The sequence below is a fragment of the Pseudomassariella vexata genome (genome assembly GCF_002105095.1).
Source record: "Pseudomassariella vexata strain CBS 129021 chromosome Unknown BCR38scaffold_21, whole genome shotgun sequence".
Lineage (NCBI taxonomy): Eukaryota > Fungi > Ascomycota > Sordariomycetes > Amphisphaeriales > Pseudomassariaceae > Pseudomassariella > Pseudomassariella vexata.
Window position 1 is genome coordinate 387,323 of NW_024467976.1, and position 17,877 is coordinate 405,199.

The 17,877-nt window shown below is 49.5% G+C and overlaps 6 protein-coding genes across 6 annotated transcripts; 3 read left to right on the forward strand and 3 right to left on the reverse strand.

Moving 5' to 3' along the window:
• Positions 1-463: 463 nt before the first annotated feature.
• On the forward strand, positions 464-2,294 carry BCR38DRAFT_469322 (cytochrome P450; the record flags this gene model as incomplete). Its single annotated transcript, XM_040862804.1, has 5 exons — positions 464-759; positions 815-900; positions 963-1,080; positions 1,132-2,012; positions 2,079-2,294. The coding sequence occupies exons 1-5, from the start codon at positions 552-554 to the stop codon at positions 2,292-2,294; spliced, it is 1,509 nt and encodes a 502-aa protein (XP_040710416.1). The 5' UTR covers positions 464-551.
• A 496-nt stretch (positions 2,295-2,790) lies between these two features.
• BCR38DRAFT_402060 (Fructosamine kinase-domain-containing protein) lies at positions 2,791-4,127 on the reverse strand. Its single transcript, XM_040857764.1, has 4 exons — positions 4,070-4,127; positions 3,888-4,006; positions 3,067-3,833; positions 2,791-3,009 (listed from the first exon to the last, which is right to left on the reverse strand). Exons 2-4 carry the CDS (start codon positions 4,002-4,004, stop codon positions 2,874-2,876), a joined length of 1,020 nt encoding a protein of 339 aa, XP_040710417.1. The 5' UTR covers positions 4,005-4,006; positions 4,070-4,127; the 3' UTR covers positions 2,791-2,873.
• Positions 4,128-5,839: 1,712 nt separating this feature from the next.
• BCR38DRAFT_414263 (uncharacterized protein) lies at positions 5,840-11,102 on the forward strand (the record flags this gene model as incomplete). The annotated part of the gene is made up of 10 exons (XM_040858917.1): positions 5,840-5,842; positions 5,917-6,006; positions 6,109-6,217; positions 6,365-6,444; positions 6,505-6,555; positions 6,602-6,892; positions 6,943-7,719; positions 7,837-7,917; positions 7,992-8,684; positions 9,036-11,102. The coding sequence occupies 10 exons, from the start codon at positions 5,840-5,842 to the stop codon at positions 11,100-11,102; spliced, it is 4,242 nt and encodes a 1,413-aa protein (XP_040710418.1).
• Positions 11,103-11,518: 416 nt separating this feature from the next.
• BCR38DRAFT_461515 (major facilitator superfamily domain-containing protein) lies at positions 11,519-13,133 on the reverse strand (the record flags this gene model as incomplete). Its single annotated transcript, XM_040862537.1, has 5 exons — positions 11,519-11,710; positions 11,770-12,559; positions 12,594-12,678; positions 12,737-12,788; positions 12,819-13,133. The coding sequence occupies 5 exons, from the start codon at positions 13,131-13,133 to the stop codon at positions 11,519-11,521; spliced, it is 1,434 nt and encodes a 477-aa protein (XP_040710419.1).
• Positions 13,134-13,519: 386 nt separating this feature from the next.
• BCR38DRAFT_504690 (uncharacterized protein) lies at positions 13,520-14,810 on the forward strand (the record flags this gene model as incomplete). The annotated part of the gene is made up of 2 exons (XM_040864904.1): positions 13,520-14,057; positions 14,160-14,810. Exons 1-2 carry the CDS (start codon positions 13,836-13,838, stop codon positions 14,808-14,810), a joined length of 873 nt encoding a protein of 290 aa, XP_040710420.1. The 5' UTR covers positions 13,520-13,835.
• A 614-nt stretch (positions 14,811-15,424) lies between these two features.
• Positions 15,425-16,924, reverse strand: BCR38DRAFT_450433 (uncharacterized protein). Its single transcript, XM_040861372.1, has one exon. It carries the CDS (start codon positions 16,722-16,724, stop codon positions 15,690-15,692), a length of 1,035 nt encoding a protein of 344 aa, XP_040710421.1. The 5' UTR covers positions 16,725-16,924; the 3' UTR covers positions 15,425-15,689.
• Between the last annotated feature and the right edge of the window lie 953 nt (positions 16,925-17,877).

Below are 17,877 nucleotides of genomic sequence, written 5' to 3' on the forward strand. Positions count from 1 at the left end.
TGCGAAGTTGCGCTGAAACGTATCAATATCGGAAACGACACGAACCTATGGACCACCTGCCCAATTCGAAACAAGGACCAAGAACCTGGCGCGTGGAAGAACTTGCGGTCCTCTCAGAGAAGCCCCGAATTTGGATCTGTGAGCAATAAAGTTTCATAGCGGCAAGCTACTACATCGACGGCTCAGTACGTCCCCCTTGACCAATACAAGTTTCAAATCAGATAGTGCCTCGAAACCCGCAGCTCGCGGCTTAGCTAGTGCAGCAACTTGGCGATACAATGACGGTTGAGACCAATCTCAGACCAATCAAGCTTACAGTCGTCTTCTTATCACATACATGCGGATGCCCGGTAAATTAGATGATGCTACAATCAGTTAGCGCCACGCTTATTACCCAATTGGGGGAGGATTCGTGAAATGAAGAGGGTCTCCGCAAGCATACTTATTAACGACTAGGACGGAACGTATGCCGATGCTCACATTTCCTTCCAATCTCCGCCGTGTCATTATTCCTTAGGGCATTGTCCGTGACAAAAGTGAGATTCACGATTATGGCCGATTTAAGCGTATTCAGTTCGCCCTTACTGGGCATCGAGTTGTGCCTCGGCCTTATCAGCTTGCTCATCTGGCGCCGATACTGCTCGCCCCTCCGCGACATTCCAGGTCCTTTTCTAGCTTCGTTCACTCGGTTGTGGCACGTAGGAAAAATCTTTGCTGGAGACCAGAATTTGGAGCTCATCAGGTTGCATGATCAACATGGTATTTCGTCAAACAAGTTCCTTATCCGATAACATCACTTGCTGAGCGACATCAGGCCACTTTGTTCGCATCGCCGACGATGAAGTCAGTGTTAGTCATCTGGATGGCATCAAGAAGCTTCTGTTGGCTCCTATTCCCAAGGTTGGTGTCCATGCGGCTACTTCAGTTTTGATAGGCAGCTTCTGACAAGAAGGCTCATCAAGGGCTATTGGTATTCCGGCACTATACTTCCGGATTACCGATTCGTAGCTCCTATGTCCGTCACGGATCCAAAGGCTAAGATCGCGCTCTCGAAAGCTCTCTCTTCGGGATACACGCTATGTATGTCATCTTCATGACTCTTCTCCTTGTACTATGTTAACAATTCGCCAGCCAATATCCTCCGGTCAGAAGACGCCATAAATCGCAACATAGAGCTCTTACTTGGATGGCTGGATAAATTCTCCTCAAACAATCAGCCCATGAACTTCGACGAATACCTAGCTTACACCACCTTCGATATCGTCGGCGAGGTAATCTTCTCCAAGCCCTTCGGCTTCCTGACCGCCGGATACGATATCGACCACTCCATTGCCAACTCCGGGTACCTCAGCTTATTCATCGCATTCGCGAGCTTCTACAAAAAGTTATGTACCTTGTTACTTACCAACCCCGTTATGACGTGGCTGCAGATTCTGCCTATGGGACACGTGTACAACACCGCAATGAAAGCCGTTGATGAACGTCAGAAGAATGTAGATGCGAGGTTTGATGTTGTGGCCCATTGGTTCAGAACGCATGAGAAGATGCCGAAGAGCCTGACGATGAGGAATATTTATGCGCAGGCGACGAATAATGTTGGGGCGGGGGCCGATACGGTGAATTGCGCGTTGCAATCGTTCATTTATTACACTATACGGAATCCAGATTATTACGGGAGGATGCGAGAAGAGATCCAACAGGCGCAAGAACAGGGGATGTGTGAAGGGAAGGTTGTGACATATGCAGATGCGCAGAAGTTGCCGTATTTGCAGGCTTGTATCAAGGAGGCTTTGCGGTTCTTCCATCCGGTTCCTATGGGATTACCGCGTACGGCGCCAGCGGGCGGGATATCTATTGGCGATCGAACGTTTCCGGAAGGGACCATTCTTTCCATTAGCCCGTGGGTGGTTCATTTATCGACAGAGATATGGGGCGAAGATGCGCGGGAATTCAACCCGGATCGTTGGTTCAGAGAGGATGCGGTAGAACTGGAGAAGAAGTTTTTCATTCCAGTGAGTACCCATGCCCAGAATCCATACTTTCTTCCTGGAGATATACTAATATGAGCTCAACTGTAGTTTGGAGCTGGCTATAACTCCTGTCCCGGTCACAATATCGCTAAGCTTGAAATTTCCAAGATTGCGGCGACGATCGTACGGGATTACGACATTCGTCAGGTGGACAAGAGTCAAGAGTGGAAATGGAGGGCTAATTTCACATTGGTTCCTCATTCATGGCCTATCTACGTTGAAAGGAGGGTGCACAAGAGCTCGCATGCTAGTTCAGATGTTTAGAATTATGTATTTCCAAATTCAAGACTGAGTAAACAAAATATTTGAGGTCGAGGAAGGTTGTACTGACTACAACCCGACTATACGCTTTGGGCAAACCACATGCGTTCCAGGTCGGCTCAAGTCCACCTTTTGTGCATTAACCACCATAAACCACTAAACCTCCGAATTCTGCTGTGGTGACAATATCAACACAGAGATCCCGTGGGTTGTGATGAGTTGATCTTGATGGTATTTGGCCAGGGCGCTATCATTAGTATCTTGCACGTACCGTACCAGCTGGCTCTGGCCAGCCTTGCCAGACCTACATTAAGCCTTCCATATCGAGAGCCCTATTGTCCAACCATGTAGGTTAGATACATCCATTGTGGATCTGTTGTCTCTCTCCACATACTGAGCATTCATATTCAGAGTAGACTTTCAAAACATTTTTGAGAACTATCTTCTTTGAATGCATGGCTAACCGAATTCATAAATTTTCAAAAGAATTTGCCGAGTTAAACATGATTACTAAGTTGGGTTTGTTTGTTTCCCAGTGAACTACTCACTCGTCGAACATGTTATATTTTCAGAGATTCCTTTTCACTCTAACTGGTGTACGACATGTGGAACATAGGCCCCTGTAACAGTGATATCCTTCTGAGGATCATATTTCTTGAGGCCCTCCGCTTCATCTGGGAAATATTTCTCAATTAGGTACAACATATCGTTATAGGCACTGTGCAACCCTTTATCAGTCCTCTTTCATGGTGACGAATTGAGAAGTAATACCTACACTTGCCTTGATGTGCTCCCCGGATGTCCTGCAGAATCATTGATATTGATATGGAGAGCGTAAATCCGATTGCGATCATCCCACTCTTCTGCTGGCTCGGAAGGTGGGATGTGGCACTGGTACAGTCGCTGGTATATCGGATTGTTGAAATATAAGGCCCAGGAGCCTTTCCAAGTTCCGAATTCCATTTCGTTGTGAGCGTACGTGCAACCAGGGTCGAAGACCAGGGTTTCGCCCGTCTCCATATCAATTCCAACATTCTGTTCCCAGACGTCGCCATGTATTAATACGGGTTCAATAGATCGACCGTCTGACTGCAAAGCCCCTAGGACCCTTGGTATAACCTTGTCTATAGTAATTTGGCAGACAACATCGTATTCGGGCCACGGAGGATTGGCATCATTGTCACACCTGATGACATCCTTAAGCAAGTGAGTGAAGGAGTCAGCCCACTTCTCTTCCCAGGGTACTGTCCGTTGCATCATGCCGCAGACCGTGGGACAATGAAATCCAAACTTTCCGTTCGGCGACCTTCCATTCTGATCGAGCTGTGCTATCTTCTCCACAAACTGAGCAGGTTCCGGAGCTGTAGCCATATCCAAATCATGGAAGTCTCCCAAGAAGAAGTAGTGGTGAGTGCCGCCGACGTCGAACTCTCCCCATCCTCGAGCCTTCGGCCCAAATCCTGGACCTACGGCCTCCTCGATGGCATTCTGCGATTCGTATTCGCCTTCAACCAAGGCTTTAGCGCTCCAGCCTGATGCAACCTAGACAGTACAAAGTGATTGATAGGTAAAATATAACAAGGCAAAGAAAGGTACCTTGAGAAAATATCTTTTTGGACTGCCGTCTGGCTCCATGACAGAGATCTTGGCAGTCTTTGCCCAGACAGACACACCAGAAGAGACTGCAGAGAGGACCTTTGTTCCAAGCGGCATGACTACGAAATCGGAGTCCTTCCATCAGCATTTGGATACTGGGCTTCTCTAGCGTGTATCCTTACCTTGGACAATAGTCTTGTGAAGTGGGAAATTTCCCTCAATCCCCGAGGCCCATGTCGGACCTTCAAGGCTACTCCGTCAAGACTGCTAAGTCAAAGGAGGAACGTAAAGCCGCAAACCGTACGAAGTATGGGTCAATATGACCTCTACCCATTGAACCACACAAGTCCTGGCTGTGGGGCAGGCATCAGTCATTTCTACCTATATAAGGCCCCTATGGCCGCCCTTCACTTCTCTCAGGACTCTCCAGAGATCATGACACTTTCAATACAAGACCATTTACCCACACTCCAATAGACCATTCATCAGAAGGATCTGCCATGGTTCGGTTCTCAAACCAAGCCGCGTGACAGTTTCAGGCGGCCTTGCAATACGAGCTAGTTGAATTCGTTGAAAGGAAGGTGGTGTTATTAAAGACCGATGTTGGCCGTCGCCAATGCTTTTCGCGACCTTACTTTGTTCTATGCTGACTTATATGGTTGTATTTGAATCCGTGAGTGCCGTTGTCTGAGGAACCTGCATACCTGGGTAACTAGTAAGCCCAGCCAGACTGATGTAGGTATGCTCTTAGCAGCGATTATCCGTAGATAAGGTGAATATGGGCTATGCGGAGTTATGCCTCATCCAGGTACCCTGTTCACCCGTTCAGTCCAGTCAGCCTAGGTATTTTCTCGGCGGCGGCGGCTACCTGTAGGCTGCAAAAACGTGGATTAGGATGATTGGCTCCCCCTTCCGGCCCTCCCTCCCCCCGGAGATGTGCGAAACTCCAAAATGCGTAGTTTTGGTGAAATGACCTCGAAAAAGTACCATAGGCATGGAAATTATCCTACAATACATAGAATTACTGGGACATTCCAGTAATAAGTAATAGGATGATTAACCGCGAAAGTGGCACTTGCTATTCCACATATTGCACAGTTTATTACATCCAGATTGGCAGTTTGACACCAACGCAACACTTGACGTACTTCGGTATCTTTAGGCAGAGAGGGGCCTTCGACGGAGTGTTGCATCTGCAGCAGCCGTGACAAGGAATCGAATCCCACAGACTCTTCTGGAGGCCTCGTTTTGTGAGTCGTGCAAGTTTAATAATTTGCCATGTGCACGAGTACAAGGCTACCATGTAGCACCTGTGCACACAGGGTAGACCTTGGCGAAGCACCTTGATGCACCGCATGGCACGCTTGCCGAGTGACCGTTTGAACTTGCCTGCCCGCAGCACCACGGTAGGTCCAGGGGTCTCTATGAGTCCCAGAAAACGCCAGAAGATTGAGGGATTATATCAACCTGGAACCAAAATTCCGCGATAGATTGGTTGACACTTGAGATGCTGAAAACGAACATGAGGTTCCAAGGGTCTACCAAAAAGTTCATTCGGCCCTTTCTCATCCTGAAGAGGGAAAAGGAGAAAAGCGGCCGATCTGTTTTCCTGGTCAATGTTGTTCGCCTATCGGCATCCATAAGCCGCCTTAACCTAGATCACACGTGCCGACAAATTTCCACAACCAGCTTAGATGTTCAGCTGAGTTCCGAGCTTTCCCTGATATCTAGCGTGCTGGAGGTCTGTACTAGAATTTTTCTTCTTTTCTTGCCGTTTACTCTAGGTCTCTACGTCGAAAGGTCTTGTTCGGGTTGTACGGCGGCTGTAATGGCGACACTCTTCTATTATACATATCTGATCGAGCCACGTGTTACGCAAACTAGCGGCAGAAAAGCCTCCGCTCACTGACTGAGTCGCTGCACGCCGTCCACTCTGGGCAACTTGAGGGATCATGGTAAGTGGGCGAACGCAGCCCCAACGGCCCTTCAATACCAACAGGATAACTGACTGCTCTTCCATCACTATTAGTTAAGAAAAATTTCCGCTCTTAGGAAAAAGGGCAGCAATGATGATCGCCGGCCACAGGGTCAATCTAGATCGAAGTCCACCGATGCCGGCGTAAGTCCAGAGGATTCTGGGGTGTCTCTTCCCTCCCTTTCGGAAGCCAAGACAGCCCACGATAGTATCCAGTCCCGGCGATAATCACAATCGAGCGTCCAGCCTAGACAAAAAAGCACGGACCCTGGGCCACTTGGCCTGAATGTCGTCTACTGCCCTTCAAATGGCCACAAGGCCGATATTGTCTTCGTACATGGTCTCGGGGGAAGTAGTATGTGAACTTGGTCCAAACACACGAACCCCGCGTTATTCTGGCCATTAACATTCCTGCCCATCGAGTCTGACCTCTGCCTGGCCAGGATACTGACCTTTGGATACAATGCCGATTTTCGCAAAGCAGGAAACATCAATACCTCAGTGTTGGACTTTGCCAAGGACTTGCTGTTTGACCTCAAATATGCCAGGGATGGGCAGGGTCAAGAGTTAGACATCGGACACGTAGGTGAAGTCATGTATATCTTGACCTCATATCAATTTATGAGTCTAATCTCGAACAAGGTGCCTTTGATTTTTGTCGCGCACAGCATGGGAGGCCTCATCGTCAAGGAGGTAAGAGATCATATGAATGCTTCTAGGCTACGCTGACAATGTGAAGGCATACATGCAAGGCCAGAATGATCCCGAATATGAGTCAATAATCAAGGCTATCTCCGCCATCACCTTTCTTGCGACGCCACACCGTGGTACAAACCTCGCCAATACCTTGAATCGTATATTACAGTCAACCTTCGTCACCAACTCGAAGCAGTATATTTCTGAGCTAACCAGAAGTTCGTTCACGTTGCAAAAGCTCAACGAACAGTTCCGTCACATTGCACCGAGACTGGACATTATTTCCTTTTACGCAACTCAGCCTACTTCACTTGGACTAAAAAGTGCCCGAGTTGTGAGTCCAAGTCGAGAGAACTATCTTTTGCTGTACTGACAACCAAAAAGATGGTATTGGAGAAGGATTCTTCCGTACTTGGATACCCCGGAGAGACATCCAAGGCATTGAATGCAGACCACCATGGTGTCTGCAAATACGACTGCCCTGAAGATCCGAATTACATAACCGTCAGAAATGCTCTCAAGTCACTCCTCAGCAAGATCATTTCAAGCAATCCGACAAGTTCACGGTCCAAGGGGCTGGTATCGAACCGAAAGCAGTCGCATGATTTGAAGTCAGTGCTCGCCATAACAGAACTGCCAAGCATAGACTACTCGTTTTTCCGGGACCAGTGGGTAGAGGGAACCGGTGATTGGATTCTCCAAAATGAGACTTACCTCGAATGGCTACACTCCCAGGACCCATCGCCACGTCTCCTCTGGTTAACTGGCGGAGCCGCAAGTGGAAAATCAGTCTTGTCTTCATTTATAATCAACAGTCTCGTGAAGGAAGACGCCTGCTGTCAATACTTCTTCATACGATTCGGTGACCGAAAAAAACGAACACTGAGCCTCATCCTTCGTTCAATAGCGTATCAGATAGCACTCAGCGTGCCTGGTTTTCTGCAAAATGTTATTCAACTAGCCGAGGAAGCTATCGGTTTTGAAACTGCAGACTCGAGAACCATATGGGACTGCGTCATCAAGACCGCTTTGTCCAGTACGGAAATTCGGAAGCCATTGTTCTGGGTCATAGATGGCCTTGATGAAGCCGATGATCCCCGGGCCATTCTCAAACAACTCTCCGACATCTCTTCCTTGTCTCTACCTGTACGAATCTTGCTTGTAAGTCGAAGAACCAACGAGCTGTCTTCCGCCTTCCAGAGGATTCCGACTATACTTCATCCCACTACTATGAGTATTGGGGATCACCTGGAAGACTTCTGACGTTACATTCACCAGGAGTTGAACATGCCTGGAGACGCTGGATTCAAAGAAGATCTCGTGCAGCGGATCGTCGATGGAGCGCAGAATAATTTCCTCGTAAGAACCCCCAACTTCTTTGAAATAGTCATTTTATTTTGGGTTCTGCCGAGCAACACTAATTGAAGGACCAGTGGGTAAGACTCGCTGTTGATAAGTTGAACATGTGCTACACTCAACCGGATGTTGAACGTGCGCTTCGAGAATTGCCAGTTGGCATGGAAGCATTATACGATCGGATGGCCTCGTCCATTGCTCAGACACCAACCCCAACAGACAGGAAATTGGCATCGACTATTTTGCAGTGTGTCACTTGTTCACTACGCATGTTGACCGTTGCAGAACTCTCGCAGGCCTTGGAAGAGGACGTCTTGGAGGTCATTGACCTGCAACGAACCATTCTCGATCTATGCGGTGGCTTTGTCCTCGTCGATAATGGTGCCAACGTTGCAATGATTCATCAAACCGCTCGCGAGGACTTGCTCAACAGCAGCGGTGGTCCCCGTCCCTTTCATGTTGACCGTGAGGAAGGCCATAAGCAGATGTTTCTCAGCTGTATGCGCTGTCTTATGGCTCCCGCTCTCAGATCAAAGATCATCCGGGATCAAATGCCAGAGTTTCTGGAGTATGCGGCCAATTTCTGGTCATTTCACTTGATAGCAGCGCCGGTTGACTGTAGCGAAACGGCTGAAGCCGTTAAGAAGTTCCTAAAAGGACACTGGGTTTTAACTTGGATTCACATTCTTGCGTACAGTAACCGCCTTGGCGTCCTTGTTCGAACGTCAAAACATCTCTCTAGATACTCCGCCGAACGGAGAGCACATGAGGTATCACAAAGCGAGAGTGGTCATGTCAGGGTACGGCTAGGCCGAAGGCAATAGTACAGAGTGATGGGGAGTAACGGGCGTCCCTCCTACGTAGCACCGGGTGGTCACTGGCGGTCTCAGGTAGGGGTGCCCACGGTGATGCATTGATCTCTGCCCTCTCTATCTTCCTCCGTCTCGACTCCTTACTTATAGCCAGCCGAGGTTCTCTCTTGGATTCTGGATGTTTGCTTCCGTATGTCTGTGTTCCTCCGACTTCGGCCAATATCTTGGACAGCGGCTCCTTATCTGCAACCAAGCGATTCACTTGGTCGTTTTTCGTTCGGCTTCCGCACCTATGCTTCTTTTATTCAGGTATCTGGAGCTCAAATTGCTGTCCTCGTCTCGTCCGGAAGCGTTTTCCTTTACGATTCATCAACTTTAGACGAGACAGCATCCAGTCCATTCAAGCACGGAGAGCGTGTGTACAGGATGCAACTTAACAGCACAGGCACGGTGATTGTTACATATGGCTACCGTACGACAAAGGTCTGGGAGGTTTCAACGGGGAACTGCACATTGTCGGTTGCGAATATCGAGACGGGACTCCGCCCCCTTGTCTTGCTCTTGAAGAATAACAGCACTCTTCTTGTCGGGACTGATGACAGGCGGATACGATCTTTGCAATTGACCCACCCATCTCCCGCCTGGAACCTCGTGGCCGAGCTCGAAGAGCCTGAGCTGGAAGGACACTTCTTGAATGCCGCAAGTCAAATATCTCTGAATAAAGATGGGACCTTGATTACTGTAGCCTATCGTGGCCATCCACTTTCCGCTTGGGAGACCGATGGACCTGTACATATTGGTCATTGTTGGAGGAAAGACGCAGAATATCCAGGTGAAGTGGTTGAAGCTGTCTGGCACCCACATTTTCCACAGATCTTGGGTCTTTACACTACGGGACAGATCTTCAAATGGGGACCCTATGATGGAGAACTCGACGAGCTTCCTGTGGGAGCAAATAGGCTGACCATCAATCGAGATGGGAACCTGTTTGCCACCGGTGACGTACACGGAACCGTGAAGGTCTACACTACGTCTAGCCTATCCCTTCTCTATCACTTGGCATCCCAAGATACCGTGCTTGGCTTAGCCTTCAGTCCAGACCTTCGTCGCCTTTACGATATCAGAGGCTATTATGGTAACGCCTGGGAGCCTAACGCTTTGTTGAGATATGCAGAACAGGCAGGCAAAGGCAGCGACAGCGACAGCGAGACAGAGAGTCTCACTCTAAGCTCCCGTGTACCTGTGAATACGCCCAAGTGGATCGACCCTATCACTGTACTCGCAGTATCGCCTACCGAACGTTTGTATTGCTGCGGTACAGAAAAGGGAACAGTGGTTTTACACGACACAAAGCGAGGGGGTATTACAGAGATCCACACGTCCAAAAACCATTTCAGCATTGGCCAAATGACCTGGAGTCCCGATGGACGATTTTTGTGCTTTTCTGACTCAAGTAGAAAGATCTTCATCACATCGATACGCCCTGGTGCCAGCAATTCCGATCCCGTCGTGGGGCCACAAAAGATCTTGCCGATGCAAAGTAGTACGAAGGGGCCGATTCTTCAGCTACTTTTTCAATCTGACGCCAGCCATGTCTTGGTCCATACAGCTTCAATGGTTCTCACCATTTCAATCGCATCTTTTTCGGTTACAAACTCGATAAAGTTACAGACTGCTGAGTGCAAATGGATCATACATCCTCAGGATCCGGGTCTGGTGATAGGATTTGCATCAAAGACCGCTCACATACTGGACTGGAACTTGGTTGAGCGCCAGAATTACAAACTCGACTATCCACTCTATCATAATGGACCACCAGGCCCAGGAATCCCATCGGACCAGGCATCACTTGACCGAGTCCTCGTAACTCACGACAAAAGGCATGTGTTGGTTCAAATTTCCCCTTTGAGTCATAAAACGAGGGAGAAGAAATTTCTCTATTTTGACACGAGCTCCTTTTCCGCCGCAACGACTGTGACGTCAGACAAGGATCAGAAGAGCGTCCCGGCGACAATAACCCCATCCCTTCTCCCCCAGAACGCATCTTCCCGAATTGCCCTGGCAATTGCCTTCCTACCCAACAACCGCCTGATATTCCTCTCCCGGACGTTTCAGATCTGCTCCTGGCAGGTTTCAACAAGTTCAGATCCACCGGGGGTGCCTTTACCAATATCACGAGCTTGGAGTTCAGCGACTCTTGTCCATCAGCAAGGTAAAAATGATCCTCATAGCCTGGGTACGGAGATTTTCGCGTTGCCAGGGGACTGGATAAGTAGAGAATGCCTAGTTCTCTGCAACGTATGGGGGAAAGAGAGGAGCTTGTTGTGTCCGACGAATGGTGATGTTGCGATTGTGAGGAGCTCATCTTTGGTTTGAATTTAGCTTGTAGATCAAGGAACTAGGGCAGAGCGCCAGGGAACAGGTATCTATAGAAGCCCACACTTCTAGAAGCTGCTCAAAACTTGGTTGATTCTGCATCAGGTGATGCTTCTTTCTATTGGACACTGAGCAGAAATGCCAAGACTTCCCATGGGTTTTCCAACGTGCTCCGCACACTGACTGACTCGACCCAACGTGATGTCTGAAAGTCGGTGTCCCCCCTAATTGCGTATTTGAAACTCGCTTTGTGAAAACCCAGCGCCATAGCAGTTGGTTCATCGTCTCCTCGGCGCAGATAACAGAAAAACCTGAGTCGGGTCCTAATACTATGGTGCTGGCATGAACTATGTTTTCTCAATCATTGGATAAGTTTAGCCCTTCCTGCCTCCACGCCATCCCCTGATGGTAGTCAACTAAAAACAAGCTGGTGATAACAAGGCACAGCCCCCCATGAGTGTAGATGTCCCACCGATGCCTAACGTGTCTATTAAGTCCTGTAAAAACACCGTTGCAATAGCTGCTAGTGCAAAACGGACTATTTTACTAGAAGCTTGAGCAGCTGCTGGTGTTCGATGGTTTTTGTCTACTAGAAGAGTATTATAGATCTGGATGTCATTCCGTTAGATGCTCTAACGCTGAAATGAATTTTCGAGGCATGACTTACACTGAAATCGAGTTGCATGGCGAGACCGGCAATGAACTGGATACAGAGCGGAATTGCGATATGCTGGACTATATGAGCTAACGAGTCATGGGGAACCTGCGAACACAAGACAATGCGCACCTGGTGAAAATGCAACACCCAGCCAAAAGCCACGACAGACAATGTGGTTACGAGCATAGGTATCCATATCACAGTCAGACGAGCCTTCTCAATGGGAAATTTATCTAGGTCATCTCCAGCTGTAATGTCTGTAGCAAGGCCGTGCTCCGTCCTGGCTTTACGGTATGCCTTGTTCAGCAGCGGCCCACAGAAGAAAGTTGAAAGAGTCCCACCGACGCCGAACGGCATGTATATGAGACCTGCTTGGAACTGGTTTAGCTCATAGATGTTTATGAACAACACGGAAAGCGAAGCGCAAATGCAGGTGTAGACCACGTAGAGAATGCCGCAGGCGAGAATGATGATGATATTGTCCTTGCGGATTAGTATCTTCAGGGATCTGAGAGGGTTAGGCAGTCGCCACCTATGGCTTGCCACAACGTCGCTTTCCTTCCAGTGACACATAAGTCCGGGAATTGGTAGTTGCAAGTGCTTCGACGGTCTGATTGAACCGTTCCCCACGAGGTTTCGAGAAGTCTCTGGCAAAAAGCAGACTATGATCGCCAAGCATAACGATGCGGCAATGCCCAGGAACCAGAAGATCCAGGTCCAACCAGCGGCATAGGCTAAACCTCCCCCTAATATCGGACCCAGACTTGGCGCGATCGTCACGCTGGCCAACGGAGTTGAGCTAAATATCATCAGAGAATCGAGTCTGGACCTACGCAAAAGATACGGCACCAACAAATGATCCTCTTTCTGCCGGAGAAGCGATATAAGTAACCACGCCGTACGCAATCGAGAAGACGCCTGAAGCCAGACGTTAGCAGGAACGACAAAGTCGGAAAGACCGAGAGAGACGGCATACCGGAGATTGTCAGTGCCTGCATTACACGAAGAGCAACAAGCGATATATACGACTTCGATAGCGCGATTTAAATGTTCGTCACGACATACAGACTCAAAGCAACCACGTACGTGGGTCGTCGGCCCAGTACGTCAGCCGCGTCACCAAGCAAGGTTGGCGCTACTGTCGCGACTGCCATGTACGAAGTAATGGTCAGATTGATTTGATCGATTGAAACAGCCAGGCTTTGTGACAATTGTTCCAAGACCGGGTAGTAAATGAAGCTGCTCAAGGTCGAAAACGAAGCGGCATATGCCACCATGGCGGTGATGCACCACTTTTCGGCTGGGGTGAAGACAGAGTACTTCTCGGGCGCCTCTCCGGCCCTCTGGCCGTTGCTGGTCTTCTCGGGATCCATGGTCGTACAGGAAACATGGGAAAGACTGATTCCGATATCAGGCTACAGCCGGTAATTATAGACAGTACATGGGAAACATGTCCATTTCGCCCGAATGCGCACTTGTAGTACCCCGCTTGCAAGCCTTATCCGTCGCGATACATTCTGATTGGAAGATTCAGACACAAGGAAGCCGGAGGTCTTATCGTTCGAGTTCCTCAAGACAAACGCATATAGCCCACATAGCCTCGCAGCCTGCTTAAGTCCCAGCGAGCAAGCTGAGAGCTAAGTGGCTGACGGTCAGTCAACCCCGCTCGATCATCAGGCTGCAAGGCTTTCTGCCGATTCTAAGGAATCCCATCACCCCATTCTTGCAGGAGGCTCGCGACCGGCTTGCCTCTTTGGTCACACGAATCTCCAAATGCTTCACAAGGCTCTGTGGTCGATATCCAAGAGTCCGCGAAGCCTCAGACATGCATTAGCGTTCTAATGTCAGATTCTTGTACTTGTACGTGCATTTGTGGTCTATTTGTAAGCCAACAGTGAGGACCTTCGCTAGGCAACTGTTTATCAGGCACTTTTGGTACGTCCCAGTGTGGTGCAGCTTGTCTCAGTTTTATCTCCACCAAGCGTTCTTCGCATCGGCATTCTCGCGTTGTTCCGCCAAGTTCGTCGCTGCAAGCATTTCTTCAGTACACTGTTTTCACTCGTCTAGCGATCAACATGGCGACAAAGTTTGTATCTGTTCCTATTGTGGACCTCGCGCCGCTTTCTACCGTAGAGCTATCCGAAGAAGCTCTCATAGCCGTAGCAAAAGAGCTTCACGAGGTGTTCGCAACTACGGGGTTTGCATACCTCATCAACTCGCCACTATCCTTCTCCAACGAAGAAATTCTCGGCTTGGCGAGGGAGTTCTTTTCAATCGACGAGGAAAAGAAGATGGCAGTAGCCAAGAAGTCCTTCAGGAAACAAAACACAAACACATATCGAGGGTAAATACCAACTCTAGCATAAATAACCTATGAACACACCTCTGATAGCTGAAAGCTATTTCCCTGCTCAGCACAGTGTGATAATTTCAAAGAAGGGTTCGAAATGGGCTGCTGCACTCCCAACCGCTCGTCATCAACCTCAAGCGACTCCCCCTTTACCCTGACCGAACCTAATGTATTTCCTCCTCTATATACGTTCCCCTCGCGACATCGTTTGGAAATTCTCTACACAGAACTCCTATCCCTCTCCAGAACCCTCCTCGCCCTCCTCGCACTGTCTCTGGAAAAGCCTAGCGAAGCCTTCACCGAGCTGCTCACCCACAGCGTCAGCACCCTGTGCCTGCTACATTACCCCGCCGTTTTACCGTCCGCGCCCAGCCAGGAGCTCAGCTGCTCAGAGCACACAGACTCCGGACTGCTGACGCTGCTGGTCCAGGACGCCACCGGCGGACTGGAGGGGCGCAACGCCGCGGGCGATTGGATCCCTGCACCGTACGTGCCCGGGAGCCTAGTCGTTAATATTGGAGATCTGATGGCAATGTTGAGCGGAGGAAAATTTGTCGCGACCTCACATCGGGTGCAAAGCGTGAAGACGGAAAGGTTCAGTGTTCCGTTTTTCTGCGAACCTGGGGCCGATGAATGGGTCGGAGAGAAGGGGAAGAAGGTTCGGTACGAGGACTGGGTTCTTGGTAAGATGAAGAGTTAGGTAGAGTATGATGATAACGGAATAGACGATTAACCCCGGAGAGGAGTATAAAAAGACGGGACCGTGTCGAGATTGACCTCGAGGTAATCCAGGTGGAATGTTCAGACTGTCTGGTTTCTTTCTTCATTATACCGTTTGATGACGAGGAGTTGTCAAGTGCTGGAACCATCATGAGTGCATACAAACATAATCTAAAGGGACTCATGTCTTAACTTAGCATATACCCGAGTATCAGCTGAAAGTGCCAAATTTTGTAGAAGAGAGACTCCACGGTCAGACAATAAGGTCTGCCTTGCTTTCGAGACAATCTACTACTCCGGCGTACGCTTTTACGTCGAGGCCAACAAGACAGCCAAGTTTTCCAAGTGTCCATGAAATACTCAATACACTACCAGCTTGGTTCTTTATTGGTTACCAGTGTTGTGAGTTAGTCAATCATATCAGCATATCCTACCTGCATGTTTGGGGGCGTAGTCTAGGACGGGCGTTGCTGGTTGGGTGGTGCCTTGTTGGGGACCTCTGCCCGACAAGTCAGTGAGTAGAATGCCATGCAGAAATGGGCAGTCCAATCCAAAGAGGTACTGAGATCATTGGCTTTTTATAACACAGTAAGCGTTGCCAAGGAATATATTTGACTAGTACTGCCTGATTCCCACGTCGGATATTGGTATGTTAGGCTAGAATGTTCCTTTTCAAAGCCGACATTTATTCTATGTGACCTATCAATTCAAAGCCAAGAAGGTAATGGTCAAGCCACCAGCACGTATGTCTTCGGCGTTTCCTGTCAGTTACACTTAGACAAAGTGAAAAAGTGGCTGATAGCAGAGAGATGTTCGGATAAAATCACATCAGGTGAACGAGACATCAGAGACCTCAATTTCACCCACTTGCATCCTTCCGACCCATCTCCCCTCTTGCCTCCTTCCATTCCACATTGCCACTTTCTCTTGGTCTCTCCTCCTCGGGTGCTGTCGGCGTAGGTCCACTCATGAACCCAGCCAGCTCCACCTCTTCCGCCTCATCCTCAGCCCTTAACCTCTCAGCATTTTCAGTCGAACGACATCGCTTGGTAACATCGCCAATCGCCCTCTGCAGTTCTCCCTCCGTTCCCCTCGTTCTCGAAAGCGCCTGCTCTTCCTTCCTAACGTATCTCCTCGTAACATCCTTCGCCCCCTCGCTGCTAAAAGCCAAGCAATAACTCATCTTCTTCCCCCATCCCACAGCGTATATCTGCGGTTGATCAAAAGCCTGCTCGCAGCTATCGCAGTGCACCCACCGCTTTAGCCTCTCGCTGTACACCTCGGTCCAGACGTGGTCCTCGGCGTTCCAGACCCATCGTGTGCGCGAGCCCAGCGCCAGGCAACACAGCGAGAAGCAATTCGCCCACTCGCCACAGCGGCCGCGCCGCGTCTCGAGGAGCGTCTCCGGGTCGTTATACCGCGGGAAGCGTTCCAAGTGCAGGGGCAGCTCCTTGCATCGGTGGACTTCGGTCCGTGATGCGCCCTTTCGCAGCTCCCCGGGGTTGGGCGCTTCGACGCCGGACATTGTGGTCTCGCTGCCACACTGCGAGCAGGTGGGCGAGGTGACCCAGGTGAAGAATTCCGTTTTAAAGAACTTGAGCAGGCCTTTAATTACGCAGTCCTGGTGGCCAAGATCGGGATTTTCGGTAGTAAACTCATCGGCGTAGATGTAGATCTTGCCGAGATCTAGGGTCTCGAGGACTTTTTCCTGGAGGCCGGGGCGTTGGTAGCGCTGTGGTGTGAGGGAGAGGGCGATGACTTGCTGGTAGAATGGACCTGGTTGGCCTGAGTCGGCATCGGATCCCTGTGCTGCCGACATCAAGATAGGTGTCGCTGGTGTAGTATCTGTAGCGGCTTGTTGTGAACGGTTCCTCGTTCTCTCCATGAGTCGCATGAAGCGTTGCGTCAGATCAGGAATGAGATTGGGATCCAACTTGCATTCGCAACGCGATGCGAGTGACTCATATTGTGGAGCTGCTCGCGATCATTTGGGGTTATGGCAAAATTTTCAGTTCAATTCAGCAAGAAATCGAAGTGAATTAGACAACACTTTCCTCGGCAAGAAGTTAGAGAGTAGTTGTATGAGGTTAGTCGGCAGTGACGGCCGTGGCCCCGAGTGGAGCCTGCATCCCGCGTCCCGTGTTCGGCATGCCGCATTTCTACGCTAACTGAAGTAAGATTATTGTCCGACTCCTCCCTTTCATCACCAAGTATTGGCACATTACACAAGTCAGAAAAGCGGTGGAAATAAGTACCAATTTGAAGTCTAAAAGGCTCGCTGGTAATAGTAATAGTAATGTGCCCACCTCAAATACAAAGCCTTCATAACAGCGATACGATGTCAATGTCCACTCAGTAAAACGCCGCTACACCCCGTCATTGCAAATCTATATATACTATTTTCGATATGGTCATATCACAATCATATCCTTATCCTAGTTTTAGTCCTAGATGACTCAGTTTGCGTCTCGACACTGTCATCTTAGCCAGTTTCACCGTCGTCAGACCCTTCATCACTTTGCAACGCCTGTTGGATGCCCCTATCCTGCTCATTCGGCTCCCGTAGTCTTCGCCTCCGCTTCTGGAAGTCCTGGGCGTGCGCTTCGGCCAGAATCTTGGAGAAGCCCCGTCTAAGACTCCCTGACGAGGTATTTCCTTGAGCCTTGGAATATTCACTTGTCCCAGCCTTGCCAGCTTCCATCAAAGGCGTCGCAGCGTCATCTTGTTGCGGATGAAGGTTTTCAGCTGGCCTGGCTGCCCGTAGTTGGAAACCGCTAAATTCAACCCGCTTCTCAGCTGTCTCAACCTTCTCAAAGTCGTATGGTAACGGAACATCACGCAAAACTTTCTGCTGCACAACGTTTGTGCAGTGTTCATTCTCGACCCGGAAGAGCGTCCACATGCCCCTACGTGTGACTTCAGCAAAGGCCACGAAGAACGCCACGATAGTTCCGTGCTGGATGCTGTGGCTGAATATTGCCAGGAAAATCCAGCCGAAGCGCAGGATTGGGTCGACAACGATGATACCGTAGTACATCCAGGGCTGG

Bases quoted from the DNA above. Each gene is read 5' to 3' on its own strand.
- BCR38DRAFT_450433 (XM_040861372.1), bottom strand. From the start codon at position 16,724: ATGCGACTCATGGAGAGAACGAGGAACCGTTCACAACAAGCCGCTACA.
- BCR38DRAFT_402060 (XM_040857764.1), bottom strand. From the start codon at position 4,004: ATGCCGCTTGGAACAAAGGTCCTCTCTGCAGTCTCTTCTGGTGTGTCT. The intron at 3,834-3,887 runs GTACCTTTCTTT...TGTACTGTCTAG, and splicing joins CAAAAAGATATTTTCTCAAG to GTTGCATCAGGCTGGAGCGC. The intron at 3,010-3,066 runs GTAGGTATTACT...AGGGTTGCACAG, and splicing joins GGGAGCACATCAAGGCAAGT to TGCCTATAACGATATGTTGT.